This window comes from Sturnus vulgaris, chromosome Z, assembly GCF_052056855.1.
Source record: "Sturnus vulgaris isolate bStuVul1 chromosome Z, bStuVul1.hap1, whole genome shotgun sequence".
Classification (NCBI taxonomy): Eukaryota; Metazoa; Chordata; class Aves; order Passeriformes; family Sturnidae; genus Sturnus; species Sturnus vulgaris.
The window spans coordinates 41,240,836-41,260,595 of record NC_142283.1 but is presented as its reverse complement, the minus strand read 5'-3'; the positions used below and the strand labels follow the sequence as shown (position 1 = coordinate 41,260,595).

The window sequence follows — 19,760 nt, the reverse complement described above, 5'->3', positions numbered from 1 at the left end:
TTGCAACATATCTCACACGGGGCTTGTCTTCAGCATCCATGCATTACCCCTAGAAATACATTTTAAGAGTTGTGAGAAAGACAGCTTTGGTGTCTTGCACGGTTATAAGGATAAATAGAATGTGGGCACCTCTCCAGAGTATCATAAGATTTTCCTCTTTTATTTACTAACTACTTGCAAATTCTTATAGTTGCTGGACTTCAAAATCCCTCTACATGGATTTTCTCTACTCTTTTAAATAAGAAAAACAAAACAGGAGGACTTGTTTTACGAACATTCATCTTTTGTTTCCACAATTTGCAGTGTGTCTTCTTTAAATTAATGTGATCTAAATCCTTAGTACATTATGAAAATATCTTTGGAAATCATGAAATGCCCCTGAGAAACTGGAAATTCTGGAAGCCTCATGTACCAGAGGACCAGGAATCCTAGCAATCCAGAGCAATAGTTTTAGTTGAAATATCTCTGAAAACATTATTTTTTCTTATCTTTATATCCATTGAAATCAATGCTAATGTTCTATAAAGAAAAAAAACTCATGCAAACCAATAGAAACCAACTGGCCAGTATTCTAGTTATGAAGAGGATATACCTTTCTTTGACTGATGTTACTGTGATGTTGACTTAAATAATTTCAGCCAAGAAGGAAATGCTGAAAATGCCTCAATAGAATTGGAAGTAATAGACAACAGTGCAAAAGGGTTTGAGTAGTATCTGCAATGCTTGTTGTTAGTTATCATAACACACATATCTAACAATTTTTAATGTGCATTATATTTTTTTTCTCGTTATCTATACTCTACAATTTTATACATTTGTAATTTTCATTTTTGTGGTGGTTTCAGTTCAAAACCAGGTGGTAACACCAATTTTGTTTAGTGGTTTTGATTTGCCAATTTGCTGTTTCCTGGCCAATGCACCAACCAATTTATGCAGTGGGTCTAGTTCTGGCCAAATCATCCGTTCACCCACTAGAATTAACTACTCATTTCCTGCTATAAGATAGGGTTAGGAGGGAAGGCAAAGAAGGCTCAAACTTTGAAGGGCATAAAGAAAACTTTATTAACACAAACTAAAAGAAAAAATAATAAGAATCTGAATGAAACCTTCAAAACACTTTTTCTCCTCCCTACACTTTCTTTCCTTTCACAATGACAATGTACTGAAACAAATCAGTCATTTTATCTCTAGAATAGTCTTTCTTCAGTTCTCCTAGGGAGTGGAGTCTCTCTCGTCAGTCTATGGAGACTTCTCTACAAGAAAATAATTCTCTTGTGGCTTTTATTTTTCGCGAATAGCAGCCACCTGAAAATCTGCTATCACAAAGTCCCTCACATTTTTACAGCATTCCCACACCTGAGTCCATGGGCCATGTCAGCTTATGGGGTACTGTTTTTAAGGATTTGAGCAGTTCAGAAGCAAAGGTTCTCTTCATCTGTCTCTGAGATCATCTTCCTCTCTGGGAACAGAGATCTTTGTCCTCTTCCCTGGGGGCAAAGGTTCTTCATCACTCTCTGTTCAAACTTCTCATGGGATCACAGTCTGAGTCAGCCGGGCTGCAACCCACAGAAGGGACTCTTCTGAATTTGTCATCTCTTCAGATCAGTGAGAGGTTTTGTTGTTTAGTATTGTTCATTTTTGTGCTGGGAAGTGCTTTGCCTGTTAAATAAACAGGTTTTTTTCCACTCCTCTCTGAGGAAATATTTCCCCAAACCAGTTGGGGAAGGACTGCTAGAATTGGTTTCCTAAAGGGACCTCATTCAGAGGTTTTCTCCCTAAATTTGCCCTAAACCAGGACACTAGGCAAAGGTATTCAGAGCAGGCATTTGACTGGAAGACAGCAGATTTGAAGTAGCGTCGAAATTTGCCCTGTATGACTTCTCTAAGATAGTAATGACTTATAAAGGACATAGAGACGTGCATTCTTTCACATCACATTATGGAGTAGAGATCTATTTCCTGTATTCTCATAAATTTAGTTTTAGCTGTATAATTTCTAACGGATAAGACTTAAGAATGAAATTAGTCTGCACTTGAATACAGAACACAGAACACAGTTCACATACTTGATGGTAAACAAAAAGAGTTATTTAGTCTTAATATCTAATACCCAGTGAGAGTTCGCTGAAGGGAAGGATGAGAAAATGGGACATGCAAAACATGCGAATCAAAACTAAAGTAGATATTATAGGCATTTCTACTTTTCTTTTTTTTTTTTTTTTTTTTCTGGTCCCACTTTGAAAAGTACACAGTCATTCAAAAAGATCCAGGCACAATTACTGTAACAATAACTACATGGCCTCATTGTGCCTGATAAATGGAGAAAAAGACTGGAGAAAAAGAACTAAACTTTCACATTTTAAAATATTTTTTAAAACTTTAATCTATAATCACCTGGTTTGCCTTCAATGGCAACCACTGAATTTAACTAGTAAAAGCACTTGGTAATCAGTAAATGCTTGAAACAAATACAGAGATGATAAGAAATTTGCAATTAATTTGGAATGACAGCATTTCTAGATAGGAAAAATAAGCATTTCTAAAACACTCAATATCACTAATTCAGAGAAAACCTTAACCATCTTAAAAAAATTAAATTTTTTTGACCTCATCATGTTCTTCACTACACTGCATTATAGTGAATAATGGATGAAGTAAATATTCATTTAAAATTCATCCTAATCTTAGAAGATAACCGTAGTTGATTCACTTCCATAAGCTATCTATAGGATAAATTCTGTGCCAAGTATGTAAAATAAAAAAAAAAAAAAGCTTCTTGAAAAATAGTTAATGGCTACACAAAAATAGTTTAACTTCCTAGCTGTGTATTCTAAAGGTTTTCTTTTTTCCATTGCATGAAACAGTTTTCTTTATTTGTCCTTTAGACTCATAGAGTTTTCCACTGTTGGGAAATAGGCACAACACTGAAGAGATCCATAATATGGATCTTGCAAGTTGTGACAGAGAAAATTATGATAGTGAATGTAAATAATTAAAATCTGGATTTTAGGCATGGTCAAAAGAGAGCTCTTCAGTTTGGAAATGTTTGAGAGCAAAACTGAGTAAGGATTGAAATAGTATCACATGCACAAGGTGAAGGACTGTGAAGAAGCAAAGCTGATGACTATCAATGAATTTTAAAGCAAAGCTTAAAGAAAAGAAAGACTATTCTCCCAACATGTACCACAGAAATCAAGTCTCAAACAGAAGAATCAGATGGCATTTTAGCTGGGAATGATAAATTCATCTATTCAGCCTCCAGTTGTAAACTTTGGTTGTTCTGGAACTCAAAAGAGTTGAGGACAAATTGAATCATGGTCTTATTTCCCAGTTACTCAGTTTTCAAGGCCATTTTCTCAGATTGTTCTACAAACCATAAGTCATGTTCCTAGTCTCAAAGCAGCTGTCACTGAGGAATTTTGCATGACTCTTTCAGGCCCTTCTCCTGGCATGAGATGTCTGTTTTCTGGAATGGGGAAGTTTACCTGATTTCTAAGGTGACCTGAACGCCTGCATCCAAGTTTAAATTTTCAATATTCTTAGTTCACTACCTTTTACCAATTTTACAAAGTCAGGTTTAAGGCAGAAAGCCCAGAGGTATGTTTTCTTGATATACACTTAAAGTCAGATACAAATGCATGGAATAGAAAACAGATACAGGGAGACCATTCAAAAGAGATTAACTACACAAAATATAACTTAAAGAGTTGGAAAAAAAGAAAAAAAGAATAAAAGAAAAAAAAGAAGAAAAAAGAAAAGAAAAAAAAAAGAAAAGCCAAAAAACAAAGAACAACAGATTAAAGTATGAACAAAAAGCAATTAAAAAGGTTGCTTAAAATTAATTCTGTTTCCATCATGGAGAAAAGATGTGAAGAAGAAAAAGTGGTAAAAAATTACTGAGAGGAACTTTTTAAAAAAATCCAGGGACAAAAAACTGTAACAGAAAGATGTCAGAAAATTTTCACTGTCCTGCTTCTCAATGAAACCACAACACTTATGCAATCTATTTTCAAAGGCTTATGTCCATTATTAAGGGCACAAAAGCTATTCTAAAAGTACCCTTAAATATATAAAAGATTTCAAATTGTCCTTCAATTTTTTATTTGTGGCTCTATCTAGTTGTAGTCTTACTGGCTCAAGATCAAGACCATATATATTTAAAACTGTAAATATTTCAAGTTTGGCCTTGAGATGGTTAGAAAGTATACTGTGTTAAAATGCAGTTTTTAGGGCTATGAAAAAAACCCGAAAGAGTTTGCATTAAATCAGTTGCTGGATTATGTCCACACCATTCATTCCTATACAGAAAGGACTAGAAAATAAGCATCACGTATTGATAGTTGATGTAGAAATAGTGAAGTATGCACATAAACTTATTAAATTGGTTTTATTCGAGATTAAATTTAGTCTTAGAAATAAACTTTCAAATGCTATTTAGGTAGCAAAATACATTGATGAAGATTCATTTAATTTAGCTGACTCAGAAATACACTTACTATATGTGCATCCATACACTTCGATGCGCATTCCAATTCTGCCATTTGGATTCCAGTCCAAAGGCACAAAACGGAGAAATCTTGCTTTAATAGAATGCTGAAGCTTATAGTACACGACACTGTCTGCATTTGTGTTTCCAGAAAAGGCCTAGAAGAAAATGAAAAAGAAATCAGCTACATCCACGTTGAATACAGAAATATATGGAAGTATCACTGATCTTTTGATTATATATATTTTATTTCCATTTCATATGGCAAACTGTCAAGCACAGGAATAAAATGCAATTGTCAGAGAATTTCATAGGAACATCTGACAAAACAATTCTGAATATTCTTTTGGATCAGGTGTTAACTCATCTGTATATTTAGCACTGATGGCCCACTCAACAAATTAGTTAACAACTTCTAAAATTTCAGTGGACAAACCCTGCAAACCCAAACATTCCTGTCAAAAAACATGTAGAATATCCTCACATTTCAGTGCATGGCTCTATCTAACACTTTATCATAAGTAAACAGACTGATATATAAAAATTTCTTCCATGGAAAGGCGAGATGGATTTAATTACAAGTCTGTGTTTCAAATGTATAGTATGCTGCATTTAAAATGGTCTTATACTGAGAGATCATGGTAATAAAAGACTTGTCTCCAACTAAAGAATCCAAATGATTTCAAAAGGAATGTTTTTCAGTGTCCTGTTAAAAAAGAAGAATTTTTATTTCCATTTTTTACCAAGGTGAAAGAAAAAAAGTAGACTTTTTGAAGTATTTAACTGATAAAAGTACTTTCCCTTTTTCTCACATAAAGTAAACAGGAAATATAAAGAAAGAAATATAAAGAAGAAAGATGGAAGAAAGAGCTGTAATAATAAACTTAAGCACTCTAAAAACTGGAGAATATATTCTGATTTCTCTGGGTTGTGTGGTGCTTTTTTTGTCATATGGTATGTGAAGCAGAAAGAATTTCTTCAGACATTTTGAATCCAAACGTCTGATAGCTCTCTGAAATATTTAATGAGCAGTATTTAAAAGATTACAAATTTCTGGATGTATGAACAGTGCTGTTGCCATAGCTATAAGCCACAGATGTTGCAACTGGAGAAGTACATAGCAACCAACATCTTTAGGTATGCAGCTTCTCTTTCCGCAAGTTTTAGAAACAGAGATGAGCTTCACTGCATTCATTATTTATCTTTCTACACACAAATATTTGCACCTTCTTTCTCCTGTATTAGTAAAATTTCAATAAATTCTAATGTCTGAACTCCCAATGGAAAAAAACCCCAACAAATTAAATAAAAATACCCAAACTAAACCAACCCACTAACCAAAACAAAAACAGAACAGTTGGTGAATTGGCTTGTTTAAGCTAATATATTAGGCTAGCAATAAGAAATGAGAGCTAGTGACTTTGAATCTCCACTTTAATCTTAATGCTTTGGAATTCCACTAACACAGAACATAAAGGTAGAAATACAACAAAAATCAGAGAAGATCTATTATTTGGAGGGTGTGACCTTTCCAGGCCTCTTGTCCCTTCAAATCCGATTTGTAATCTGTAACAAATACAACTTCCCATGAAAGTTCCAATTCTTTTTTTGATTGAACCAGAACCAGGACCCAGAAGTTTAAGTACTGTGAGCAAATGAAGTGTTCCATTAAGATTTAAAGTTTTGCAAATTTGTTTTTGGAGAGCAGCCACCTCATAAAAATTTAAGTTTTGAAACAGACTGTGTATGGCTTGGTGTTTTTTTTGTTTTTTTCTTTTTTCTGTAGGATATATTTAAACCATGTGGTTTTGATTCAAAATTTGGGTTTTGGCTTTTAAAATAACCTAAAAATACTTCAGAGTACTCCTTTAACACTGCTCAGAATGGCCAGTTTAGAAATCAGCATTTTTTTTGCTATAATTTTACAAGGCTTTTATCTGGGAAAACCACATTTTAGAGCGTATCAATTTTGTTGAGTATTAAATGGGTCCTTATTTTTGGTTTTAAGGAGTCTAAAGGTTAAAATATGCATTTTGGATTTTTTTTTCAGTCTATGTCCTCTTCAAAAAAAGAGAGGACAAAATCAGACTGCTTCTTCTCCAGGCAACAGTACTAAAGGTATACCCAAAACCTAGGAAAGAAGCCTGTAAGCTTTTTAGAGGAGAATTATATTTGACATGACAGACAGTGCTGTCTTTACAGTAGAACACAATTACTGTTTCATGGTCCAATTCAGCAACCTTTAAAACATAGAATTGTAACCATATAATGAGCTTCTTTTTTCCTATCCCTGTTCTTCAGGCTGTTCAGACCACTTCATTCTTATGCCAAACCACGTACAGGGAACGTGCCATTACCTTAGATTATACTGAGTCCTCACAACCTACCCAGACATCTATGGGTTAAAGAGATGTAATGTGGCCCTCAGTTAATAGAAATAACACACGTCATAATTGCATCTAATAAACACTCTTTACATAAATATTAATGGGGTTATACACTTAACCCAGTATAACCACTTGTTGAATCTTAGTTGATGCATTTACAGGTACAATATGATACTGCTTTCCAATAGCTAGAAAACACTCCATCTGCCTCAAAGAATGCAGTCTTTGAAACACTGAAATACTATAGTGCTGTTTAGCTGTAAACAGGAACAATGCCACTCAGCAGCATAGATATCTAAGTAGATAACTCTCCACAGCAGTTTGTTCCATGAAGTAAAAGCATTCTGGGTTGTGCTGAAGCCTGAACTGCTCTCAAACTTGGTTTAACCGTCCTACTCAACTTCTAACCCAGCAATTTCTTTATCTCAAGCTACTTTAACACTGCTTTGAAGACAGAATTATCCAGCTCATCATGGTGTCAGAAATCACAGATGCACCCTGCACTGCACGGGTAAAGCAAAGTCCTGTCCACAGAAGGGCATTGTCAAGCTCAGAATGATTGTGAAGGTAAACTTGCATCAAGACAAGGTAAAAAAAAGCTCCTTCGTTTCTCTGCCCATCCTCAATGTGGAAAGCACATGTTGACCAGGGATAATACAGGGCATCCTGTCTGAAACTTCCTCACCAATCAAAAATTCCCCAGAAATGAAACTGTGTTGGACCCGTAATTCAGACAACATAACGCTTATTTACAGATATAACTTTTACTGTATAATATATATATATACTGTAAAACATAATACTAAATAATATGCACAAAGCTTTTACATATGTTGTGTACCCATTGCAATAAATATATCTATTACAAATGTTACTTACATAAATATAAATATATAAATAATTATGGGTATACTTAGCTGCAAATCTCCATTCAGTGTTTAATGACAAGTACTGGAACAGGACCAAACCTGGATAATTTTGTTGGAAGAGAAGCTGTGGTACCAGTGTACCTCAGGATGGATCTAACTTCATCATATGGTTTATGAATTCTAGTACCAACATCAGAAAAAGTAGTTGAAAAAATCAATGTGAAGTAACTTGGAACTGTTTGTATAAACTACTGCATAAACATAATGCAGCAAGATTAACACATCTCTCCCATTTTGTCCCACTACTTCTAAGTCATATCCAAGTTCATATAGCAGTTTAAATTTTACATCTCAGTAAAAAAACAGAAGTGTCTATTCCAGATAATTTAGTACACAGTACAAGTACACATCAATTGACACGTTTTCTGAACAAGAATCGAAATGCTCAGACTCATCCTTCTCATCCCATTACCACTGTGGTGAGTTATTGTTAGTCTATTGAAGTTGCTCCCAAAAGTCAACCTTCAGTCAACTGTTCAGTTAAAGTGAAAAAAATGTGTAAGTCCTTCACTCTGACCAGAGAGCACTGTACCAGACAATTGTCTCCTTTCCTAGATGTCCACATTACAATTACGACTAAAAAAAAAAGATCAGAGGTTAAATTAACAGATTTTTAAGACTCCATTGGTTACAAACAATATATAATCAAAAGCTGGCTGACAAGTTTCATATAAAACACTAATAGTGCTATTACAGTAAGAAGGGCCAAAAGTTATTCGCTATATTTTCCCTTAGATCTTTTCTTTGAATTGTTTGAAGATACAGTTGAAATATAGTAGTGTTACCTTAAATTGATCAAAACACACAGTAGTTACACATACTCATAAATCTGAGTGTTCATAATGTCTTTTGTAAAAAAAGGACAGCAGATATTAATGACAATCTGATTAATGTAGATCAGATAGACAGAAAAAAACACTTGGCAGAAAACCATCATAAATTGTTGTTCCAGTCAATGTTCATTGCTCGTAACACCTAAATCCCCCCCTACTGCACTACTGTACTTACAGCTTTCTATCACTGTCACTCAGAGACAGGGTAGTGGGGTAAATTGCATCAAAGTTCTTTCATTCTATCTCTTTTATTTCTTTACATTTGGTGAGTGCTTGATTCACTGTCATGGTTCATGCTCTTTTTGTGTCCTTCACTATATGAGTGGAATATTAGAGTAACTTTACATAAGAGAACAGCTCCAGAATTAAGAGGTGAAGAGAGGGTGAGACCACACTTGCCAGTTAATTTATCAAAGGTGACATCTGATATTTGCAAACGGACTCGAGATTACTCCTCTGCCTTTCTGTTTTGTTTGGGACTTATTTTTGGGGGGGTTCTCTTTTTTTTCTGGGTTTGTTCGTTTTTTGGGTTTTTTTGGTGGATTTTGTTCTTTTTGAGAAAAAATTGCAGCAATTTGTTTCCATATTAACATAGAAGAAGGAGATTTCAACATCTAAAATTAATCTAGTGGGAAAAGGTTGGGGTTTTTTTCTTGTTACAGTGATGGTAGTTGGATATAACATTGCTGGGATGTGTAAAAGGGTATGAATCTAGGGCCCTTGAACAGCTAATGTTAGTCAGAAGAGATTTATCAACAGCAAGCCATGTTTGTTTGGAAATGTTCTTAATAAAATGTGTTTTCTCTCTTTTTTCATTTAATGTTCAATATAGCTGAAATGAAAAGGTACTTAATTTTCTAGATGACATGGTATAGGGACTAATAAATAAAATAAAACCAAAAAAGTCTTGTTGCAAGCCACTAATAGGTGTTTTGAATTCTTCCATCTACCCTATTGCCTTTCATTCATTCCGACGTACTAAAAATTTTATGTGAAGTAACTTGTCACCATCAGAGGGAGCTCTTGTACTGACACAACTAGGCACAACATTCCCCCTTTAAAAATTATCATAACAATTCCTCTTTATAAAATCCCAGCATATAGAAGAATATACTACGTTTTGTTTATTAATGCCTAATCACATGGACCTCAGAGATATTCCTGAAAATTGAAAATATGAATGTGTTTCATGATCATGTTACTGGAATTCTACATGATCTTTAACAACTCTCAAAGATTAGATAACTCTTTATCTGGAATGAATATAGATATGTTTTTTATTATATGGATCCGTAGTAAATGAATTTAAATTATATTATTAATTATTTAATTATTAATATATATTATATTATATTATATTATATTATATTATATTATATTATATTATATTATATTATATTATATTATATTATATTATATTATATTATATTATATTATAATATTATTCCAAAAGTAACTGTGATTAGCTCAAAAGATAAAAACCAAAGCAGTTTTGGTAGTTTTATTTTCACATTTTTCCCCCTTGTTTTTTAATTAATCCATTTGAAATAATCTGTAAAATATGAATACATTGAATTTTGAATCTGAGCTAAAGTGCAGCTGTCCCTTTTACTTTCAAATCAATCTGAAGTTTAATCACAACTCTTCTGGGTAAACGAATGTTTTTATTAATGGTATTTAATCTAGAGTGCAAAATTGAATTTATACACTTTGAAATAAATAACTCCATAACTGTTATGAAATATTTTCAAAGAGCAGTAGCATATTTAACCTGTTATTTCCACATATTTACTTGTTAAAATTTGAAAAAAATAAAATATTGTGTAGATGATATAGTTCTCATTGTATGAAATTTAGGTAGGAATCACAATTCACTATTGTACTTCTGCAAAACATGACATAACCCAGAGACTACCAGAAAGGTAATTCAGGTAATTTATAACTAAAATACATTTAGTGTAACAGCAGTGTATGAAATCCACTGAAATGTCAAAACAGTATGTGGGAATTGTTTGCTTAAAGCAATATGAAAAAAACCAACTTTATTAATATTATAGTATAAATTTTCTTTTCATAAAATTTCACACCTTGCTTTGAAATGAAATTATTAGAAAGAAAGGAAAGAAACCTTATTAACTATGCAACACGGAAATCGCACAGAAAATACTCATGTTCTGAGGATCATAAACAATAAAATAGTTCAATAAAAAAGTTTTCCTACTAAATCATTTCTGTGGCTTTTCATATATAATGTCTTAAGATTTCTGCCTTTAGAGAAATTTCTGTAAATGAATTCATTTTCAACTCATCATTATGGACTGGTATATAACTAGTGTATAACATCAAGTTAACAGGACAATCTGTTAGTTAGGTTGATACAGTATTAGTCAAATATCTCACCCATTTCACCAAAAACCTCAGTGGCAAAATTTCACTTTTCACATAGGGCTTGCCATTCTGATAATTAGAAAACCTTTCAAAAGCAACCAACTTCCATCTTTTTAGCTTTACTCTGATGAAAGATACCAAGAAATGAAAAGAAACTTAATGAGATTAAATGTTTTGGGTACGATGTGAACAATAAGGCTATAAGAATGTTCTGTATACTAATACAAATTCTGTGCAAAAGTGTTCAGCGAATATGTATTAAGGTTGCATTCAATAGTTATCAGGGACTATTAAAACGTGGGAAATGTTTCCTGTTAAGAACATTTAGAATACAAAAGTAGAGCTTCATTTTTTCAGAAACATCAGCATTCATGGTGGAGCCTACTGCTCTAGGAGGCATCTGATGCTTCAGCAATGTAATGCAGAGAGCAAAGTCTGCACTATAAACACACTATGAGATCACCTAGGAATATTTACTAGAGTGCTCTCTTTGAACCCAGGGGATGTGTCTTAAAAGCCACACTGAATGCAATAAAACCAAGTTCATACGGAGAATTAGCTCCTGACACAGACTTCAGGTATTTGGATATCCTAAGCAGCAAAATAATGGTAATTCATTCCAGTACTCCTGTGCCTTTAAATATAAATTAATGACTAGCAAATACCAGTGACCAGGAAATCTGGTGTGCAATGAGAACAATCCAGAACACACGATGGGCAGCCAGCAGAATGGACACACTTTCAACCCTCAGCAAATGGGTACCTTTGTGGAAGGGAAAGAACCAACTGATATGGTGGTGCCCCATCAACTACAGGAAAGAGCAAGCAGAAGCAAGGAACAAAGAAACAACATTTAGTTAAATCTTCAAATAGAGAAGGGAGAAGACAATTTTAGGTGACAAAGTTTCTTTCCAGATACAAGTTTGAATAACTTCACAGCTCATAGGGAAAATATTACACATGCTTTGCAGCCTGAAGACACATCAGTGATGGTCACCTGCTTTCTTCATAAGGCTATGTGGTAGAAAGCAAAAGGAAAGTCAGTTAATAATAATAATAATTACCAATAATTAACAATAATTCTGATACATCACTTTCTATGTGAAACCTAAAATGATCAGGGTCTTTTACCACTTATCCCATCTCCTCCACAGCACATTTTATTTCATCTTCTCAGTTTGTTAAGGTAAAAAGGCAGGAAAAAAAATTCTATCAGGAACTGACAATGTCAGCTGTCCCAACTCCTATATCTCAAGTTTAAAAACACAAGTCCAAGTTACACTAGTACTGATTTACCTCAGGGACAGGTAGAGTCTCTAGTATTTACTTGAGTCCCCAGCGTTACTGCAAATATAACTGTGATCAAACTCCATGCTAAGGCTGTTATAGCATGTGAGAAATGTATAACCCAGAAGTAAGAACCCAAAAGTGTATATCTTAAGGATATAATAGCTTGAATATAGCACTGAATTTCAAACTTTAAAGGTCTTTTATGGTATTTCAACTCTAATAATCAGAAATCAGACTTTACATGGTATAAATGGGAAAAATTTCACTCAGTGCATATGACATCACTAACCATAACTGCTTCTTCAGAGGAGGTGACTGAATATATGGGAGTAATGCTGGTAATTTGTGATGCTGATCTCTTTAGTTTATGTAAACATTGCAAGTATTTAGTTGTACCTCTATGTTTATATCTATCACTATGGGTTAAAGCTAAAACACAGACCAAAGGAAATGGGTTTAAGCTCACATAGATTGTAAAGTGCACACTGCAAGACATTTAACCTTAAACAATCAACCAACCACTTCCTTTCAATAATTAACTGCTTTCTGGATAAACTGGCATTGACTATGCATATGAAGGCTGTTTCTTTATATTAAAAATAATCAATCTTAAATGCAAGAACTAAAAAATTTGGGTTTTACTTGGTATTCCTAGACGGAGGCTCTCCTGTGAGCAACAAGCTTGTGAGACAAAAATCAACACAACCTCCTGAAGTGTTACCAGCTTCTAATATCACAATTTGCAGAGTACTGAATTCATGTGTAACACTTATGAAATGCTTGAAGGGCAAGAGACAGTGAAGTCATTTGTGCATGGCACTGGAAATTATGATCAAATGACTACAGGTACATGGGTGGTCATTTCTCTCAAACTAAATTATTCTTTGCTCAAGAGTAGTCTGGAAATTAATTTTTATTTAATTAGCTTTGATACTCAAAAGAGACTATGTGGAAATAGCTTTTCTAAAAGAAAAAAGTAACACTCCAAAATGGAATGAAGATGATCCTAAGTCCATTTTTAAACCAAAATTGTGGATGGATAGCACATCATGGCTTTCTGTACAGTAGGAAAAGAAAACAACTAAATAGTACGAACTATTTTATGTAGCCATTGCTTGTGGAACTTGGAGCCCCATAAAATATTACTTTCTTTTATAAGAATCTTAAATATGCTAGTTCTTTGACTAAATATTTGTGGTATGAGATTTCATTTCAAAAAAACTTTTAGATAATTTTTGATGTAGAGAAACCTGCAGTAATCCACAGGAAAGAGTGTGATAGATTAATTTTACTGCTTTAGTTTTTTTGAAATATTTCGACATAAAGGATCTTGCTTACACTGTAACATCTTTAACTGCCTTTGGTGCACACTGTTGCTGCAGAACAGTTATAAATTAAGCTATTTCAAGTGGATGATTTTAGTTTGCAAGTCATCATTAACTACTTGGTGCATCTGGATAAAAGTAAAGTGCAGGCAGAAGAAAATGCAGAATTATCTTCTTACACCTTGAGAAAACAACACATCTGAACAGCTGAACTGATTCTGAAATGCTTTTGAGAAACATTCAAACTGAGATCTAACTGAGAACCTGAAGGAATTCAGAGGGATATCCAAATTTGGACTCTAGTCGTGGGCTCGCCTTTAATTTTTTACTTTTTTATTTAGTTTCCTGCAGGGGTTCTTGGGGGAAAAAAAATTATCTTGCAACAAACACAATAATCTGCCTCAATGTTATTCCCCCAGTTGAATTAAGGACACAAAAGGTCGCAGCGATGCATATTTGTAAAATTAGCCTTACTCAACTTTATAAGTATAGATTTCATCAGACAAAAGTAATTCTACTGAGGACTGTTATCTCTTTCATTTGCAACCAACATTTAAGTGCACACAGTTTAACTCACAATTCACTGTTAAGGACAGCATGTATTTCAGGTGCTATCATATTTTATATATAAAAAGCAAAAATAAATAATAAGAGCATTTCTGACATCAGACCACAGGGGAACTCCACTGAAACCAGTTTAAAAAACATTTTGTCACTACATTGGAAAACAGCTTATTCTTTCCCTTTGATAAGTGTATTTCAGTATGTGTGTGCTACAGTAGAAACTCTATTCTATTTTCTAAGGAAGGCCAAAATCTGGAAACAAATAAATTAAGATAAAGATCAAGCATGAAGTTGCCAGATCACAATTCAACAAAGAGTGATTTCCTTGGAGAACCGAGAGAGAAAAGGTTAAAAAAAAAATTTCTAGATAGCAATATAATATAATTAACGGAGCAATTACAGAGTAATTCACCAGTGCCTTTTACAACTACTAGGGGAAGATGAACATTTGGGGGGAGGAAGACGGTGGAAACACTTCATCAGTTCATTTGGTACCTCCATCTGATACTGAGTGAGCCACTCAAAGTAGGAAGTGCCCATAGAAGTCAATAAGTCAATTCACCCATTCTCAAAAACATTCTCAAGTTTATAATTATTGAGATCTAAATGTGTTTTAAAAGCCGGTAGGTTCATACTTCATGACAGCTACGTAAGTCCTTTTTTTTTTTTAACCTATGTTAAAAGCTATGAATTGAACCAGTCTGGCATATAATCTTATGACAGGCACCTTCTCTTTGAAACAAAGAATTGGTTGCTCCCAAACAACGTCATCATTTAATAAATCAATGATTAGGCTAATTATAGAAGAAGAATGTTTCTGTTAGACAAATTATCATCTTGGCATCAGAAGTAATGTCAAAAAGAGCACAGGAAAAGGAAATGACAGTTCAATATGGAATCATTTGTAAATATTTTTAGGTCTGTCAGAAAATAGAAGTCATTCTTCAATTGTCAAACAATGTTTCAAATTATCTTCTTATAACACAGAGTAAAAGATTTCTAATACTTTCAAAATGAAAATGTCATTCACATTGTATTTAAAATATTAATAAATGTCATCCTTTGTCATCTCATTTTTTCAAACCACAAATTAAGATTTGTATTTATAAAGAGTATCATAGTGCTTGGTAAATGTACTTCAAATACAAACAATTCTGCACAACCATTTGAAATAAATACACATTTTAAAAACCCAGCAACAAGAAATACACAATGCAATCATGGATTATCACAAACCTTAATTTGTTAGGTATTACATAATCTCTTCATGTAATTCTTAAATAAGTTACCAGTATTTTAATACTTTCACAATTCTAAGCTACTTATGATCGATTAAAAATTGAAACTCAAAACTAAAAAAAAAAAATTAAAAAACCCAACCCCCCCGCCACACACACACAAAAAAAAGCCACAAAAAAACCCACAAACCCCAAACCAGCCCTTTAGACTTCTCAGACTCTGCTTTCAGTACATATGCTCTTAAGAAAATTAGTTTCTTACTAAGTCTGTGTAAAATTTTATCTGCTATTACGTCCATGTGAAGTCTGTCCTAAGGGGACTCTCATGAGGACAGTAGTCACTAGGGATGCACAGAACTGCCCTCACACCTCTGTCATATCTAAAAAGGCATGTGGTCATGCTGGCTGCCAGTCTGCCTGGTCTTTTCTTGTTCGCTGGTGAAGAGCAAGATTTAAATTACCATTCCTCATACAGAGAGGGCAATTCTGGAAGTTCGTAGTCTGAGTAGTGATCAGCTATTAACGTACTCAGGACTGTAGACCAAGAATCATGCTCATCTTGCCAAAGAAACAGAATACACTGAAAAGAAATTGAGGAGAAAATGGTTCTGCCACAGGCAATAAATTCTAGGACATTAATTAGGAGCTGGAATGATTGAAGCTGATAAATGAATATGAAACATAAACTTACAGGCATTATTCTGCAGTTTCTTGCTCTTTACAGATGAAGACTATGAAAGTTGGTTTTGGAACATTAACCGTCTGTGAGTTTATGTGCTGGATTTTTTATTTTTTTGGCATGATTGGATATTTTGACAGTGATAAATAATAAAAAAAAGACCACCTATTTCAGACCGAATTTACAAATTTACCTTTTATTCTAAAAGAGAAAGAAAGAAATCCAGCAGAGGAGTAATTAAACATGATCCCCACTTGTATGCCAGGCTTTCCCTCCTGTAACCCTATTAGACAAAAACAATTACTCATCCATCATGCTAAACGGATAAATCAAGTATTTCCATTTGACATTAGCTTCTAAGGTCTGAGGTGGCTTTTAGCTGCTAAAGACCTAGATGGAAAATTCTGCAACAGAAATCTGTCCCCATCTACACCAATCCGTGCATGCGCATTTGTGCAACAGAACAGACACTCAGGAGTGCCACCAAAAAAGGCAAAATTATTCTAAAAAACGAATGTATATAATTATTAAACACTGAAAATAAGAGAAAACATTCATTGCCTTGTAAAGGATGTTGTAATTGTCTCCAGTCTAGTTCTCTCATAATACTCAGTCCAAAATGCTGAATGTTTGACTGTGCTTGGGGATGAAATCCCCACTTAGACTTATTATGCAGAAGATTCAGAACATCTTTAAGCAATAATTCTTTTAAAAAATTCATACAATCTTAATTTTGTAATAATCTTTCATGAATTTTATAGCTTTTTTCCTTGCAAAACGGAAGTAAGCTGCTCACGCGTTGCCTGGTACGTTTGTTTAGAAACACAAAACTAAAGAAAGACTTTTTTAGCAAGGTTTCTTCAGAGTATTTAATCTAATACATGTGTAAGGAAAGACTTTTGCTCAGCTACAATACTGCTTCATAATTTCACTAACATCACCTAAACTGACTGAATTTTTAATAAAGCGAAGATCTGATCTCATGTGAAGAAAGACTAAGACAACATTTTTAAATAATTCCACTGAGGAGAGGAGAGTATTTGCAATTAAAATGATAAAGTTTAATTTTTTTTTTATTAGAGAAATTAGAAAAAGTAGAAAGTAAAACATGTCAGATAAAAGAACAAAGTATTTGGAAAATGTGCCGTAACAAACCAATAATGCAAGTTAGAATAATTGCAGTGTGCTTTATTTAGACTGAGGAATGCATGCATGATGAATCAACCACTCAAGCCCTCCCTCGGTAAAATCTGTTTGTCAGAAAATTAGCTATGGATACTTAATCCAATTAAGAACTTACTCTTTCTTACTGTTTCGCTCCATCAAACTAGAATTTGGCAGTCCTAATTATTTCCCATCTTCATATTTTCAGAAAGTTGGTTTGTGCTTTTGGAGATTTGTTTTTCTGTTGATTTTTTATTCTTTTTATCTCCTCTGGAGTTTTTTTCTAATTTTGTTTATTTATATTTCTTATTTTAAATGTCAGTTTACTAACTACATGTATTTTTATTATTTTTGAAGAAGAAAAAGCATGTGCTATAGACAAAGTAAAAATAATTAACTTTTAAGCAATTTATACACTGCAAGTGCCTTTGCAGTTATATTTTTATGTATTTATTACGAATTTCTTTTAAACAGACTACCTTAGGAAGCAAAAGAATGGAAATTAAGGGAAAGTCAAACTTAAAAATATTCATGTTTCATATTGCTTCCAGCAATTTTAAATATATTTAAAATCATGAGTTATCTTAGCCTTCAGTAAAAAGAGGTATGATTGTTTTTCTTTTTTTCTTTTTCTTGAAATTAAATCTCTTTTTATATGAATTTGAGGACTTGATTGAACCATTCTTAAGAAAAAAAATTAATCACATTAGTGAATTCAACTTTTTATCATTAAGAGCTAAGTTTATCATTAAATCACAGTACAGCAGTGTTTTCCATTAATACAGTTCTCCTATCTTCAACAACAAATATTATTTTTGCCATGCTATTTATTTATATTATGTACACTATATTTCACATATACCTTTTTGTATTTTTCTGCACCTGAGACCACACAGATTTTGCAGTCTTGCAGAAGCTCCGTCTAAAGAGCTCAGATTTTTCCTGCTGCCATTCATGACAATATCTTTCAAACATTAAACTCCTCCTGTCTACATTGCCAGAGGCAAGGTACTTCTTGCTGCTAAGGCCCACCATCACAAATAGAATTGGAGTGGTTGCAGTTGTTCAAAAGATTATATCCTGCACTAAAATAATGCTGTCAGAGGATTTTTTTTCAAGTTTTTTGGTTTTAATGTTAGCTCTCTATTATATGGAAGATAGTAACTCCACTGATTATTTGGATCTAACAAAAATACACCTCTTTTATAGATTATGATATTCTATTCTTACTAAACAAAAGTTGGTACAGGTTCTTTACTACTCCAGACTAACTTCTATCCAATGTTAGATATTTTCTATGTAGGATTTTTTTGGCTCAAATCACCTTTGCTTTCATAACATAGTGGAATGAAAATGTTATTTCAACTCCACACAACACAAATTAACCAAACTCTAATGCAGATTCCATATGAAGAACAAAATCTGTCTTCAAACAAATTATAATAGCATTATGATAAATATTGTCTAAACAGATAAGAGCAACAGAAAATATAACAGTGTGATTATCCATTATTTAAACATCCCAAACTTATTATCAAGGATGTGTTTGCCATATGATACAAATCGTTGGTACAATTAATTCTTAGAAAGATCAAGTGAAATTTTCTGTATTTGGCAGTATTATAAAACATAAAATGTCTATTTCTTTATAGCCAGCATTCCTAGTTATGTGCACTTACATGATTTTTTTCTTGTATCAAATGCATAAACTGTGATATGAAATAAGCTTATTTTAGTGACAATATTCACCACTACCTTTATCCCTATGAAGATACTCCTGTAATGAATGGAGCTTTTTTTGAATGCAATATCTACAAGGAATAGTCAGAATTGTTATCGTGTAATATCTGTCCCTCATTTGGTCTTCAAAGGACCAGTTTTAGCAGCCAACTGAGAATAAACATCCCCAGAGGGATAGGTTTTGTTGAGTCATGAGCAGGGTATGTTATTTGCACTCGGGTGTGCTGGTAGAGGCAATGAACAACTGACCTTCTTCTTCATGCCACTGTGCTTACAGATTTGTGTCACATTCATACCCAATATTCTCTTTCCAGGCCAAAGAATCCCAGCCTATTCAGTCACTTTTTCCATGCCAGCTGTCTGTTTTTTAATATTTTAAAACATAATTTTCTGAATCTTTTCCAGTTCTACTATATTATTTTCAAATGATCAAATCTGCACTGAAAAAATGAACAATATATACACATTCACAGTGGAATAACAAGGTTTTCTGTCTCATTTGCCTCAAATTTCTTCATAATTCTAATACCCTATTTTCATCTTTGTTCCAGAAGACTAAGCTGATAATCATAAATGTTTTAGAATTTTCAGGTGTTATCCTGGAAGTAGCATCCCACAGTCACTCATTTAACATGAAAAGGACCATGGGGTCTTGGGAGGTGTAATTTGAGGGATTTCTTTTCCATGTACATTTTGTTAGCAATGACGCCAGGATATTTGTATTTCTGCTTAATCAC

The 19,760-nt window shown here is 33.4% G+C and overlaps 1 protein-coding gene across 2 annotated transcripts in view; it reads right to left on the bottom strand.

Moving 5' to 3' along the window:
• CNTNAP4 (contactin associated protein family member 4) overlaps positions 1 to 19,760 on the bottom strand; it is a 193,761-nt gene that overhangs the window by 69,979 nt on the left and 104,022 nt on the right. For both annotated transcript variants that reach the window (XM_014869079.2, XM_088157395.1), the window contains exon 4: positions 4,497 to 4,644. In XM_014869079.2, the coding sequence (XP_014724565.2) occupies positions 4,497 to 4,644 (148 nt within the window). The remainder of the gene's footprint in view (positions 1 to 4,496; positions 4,645 to 19,760) is intronic.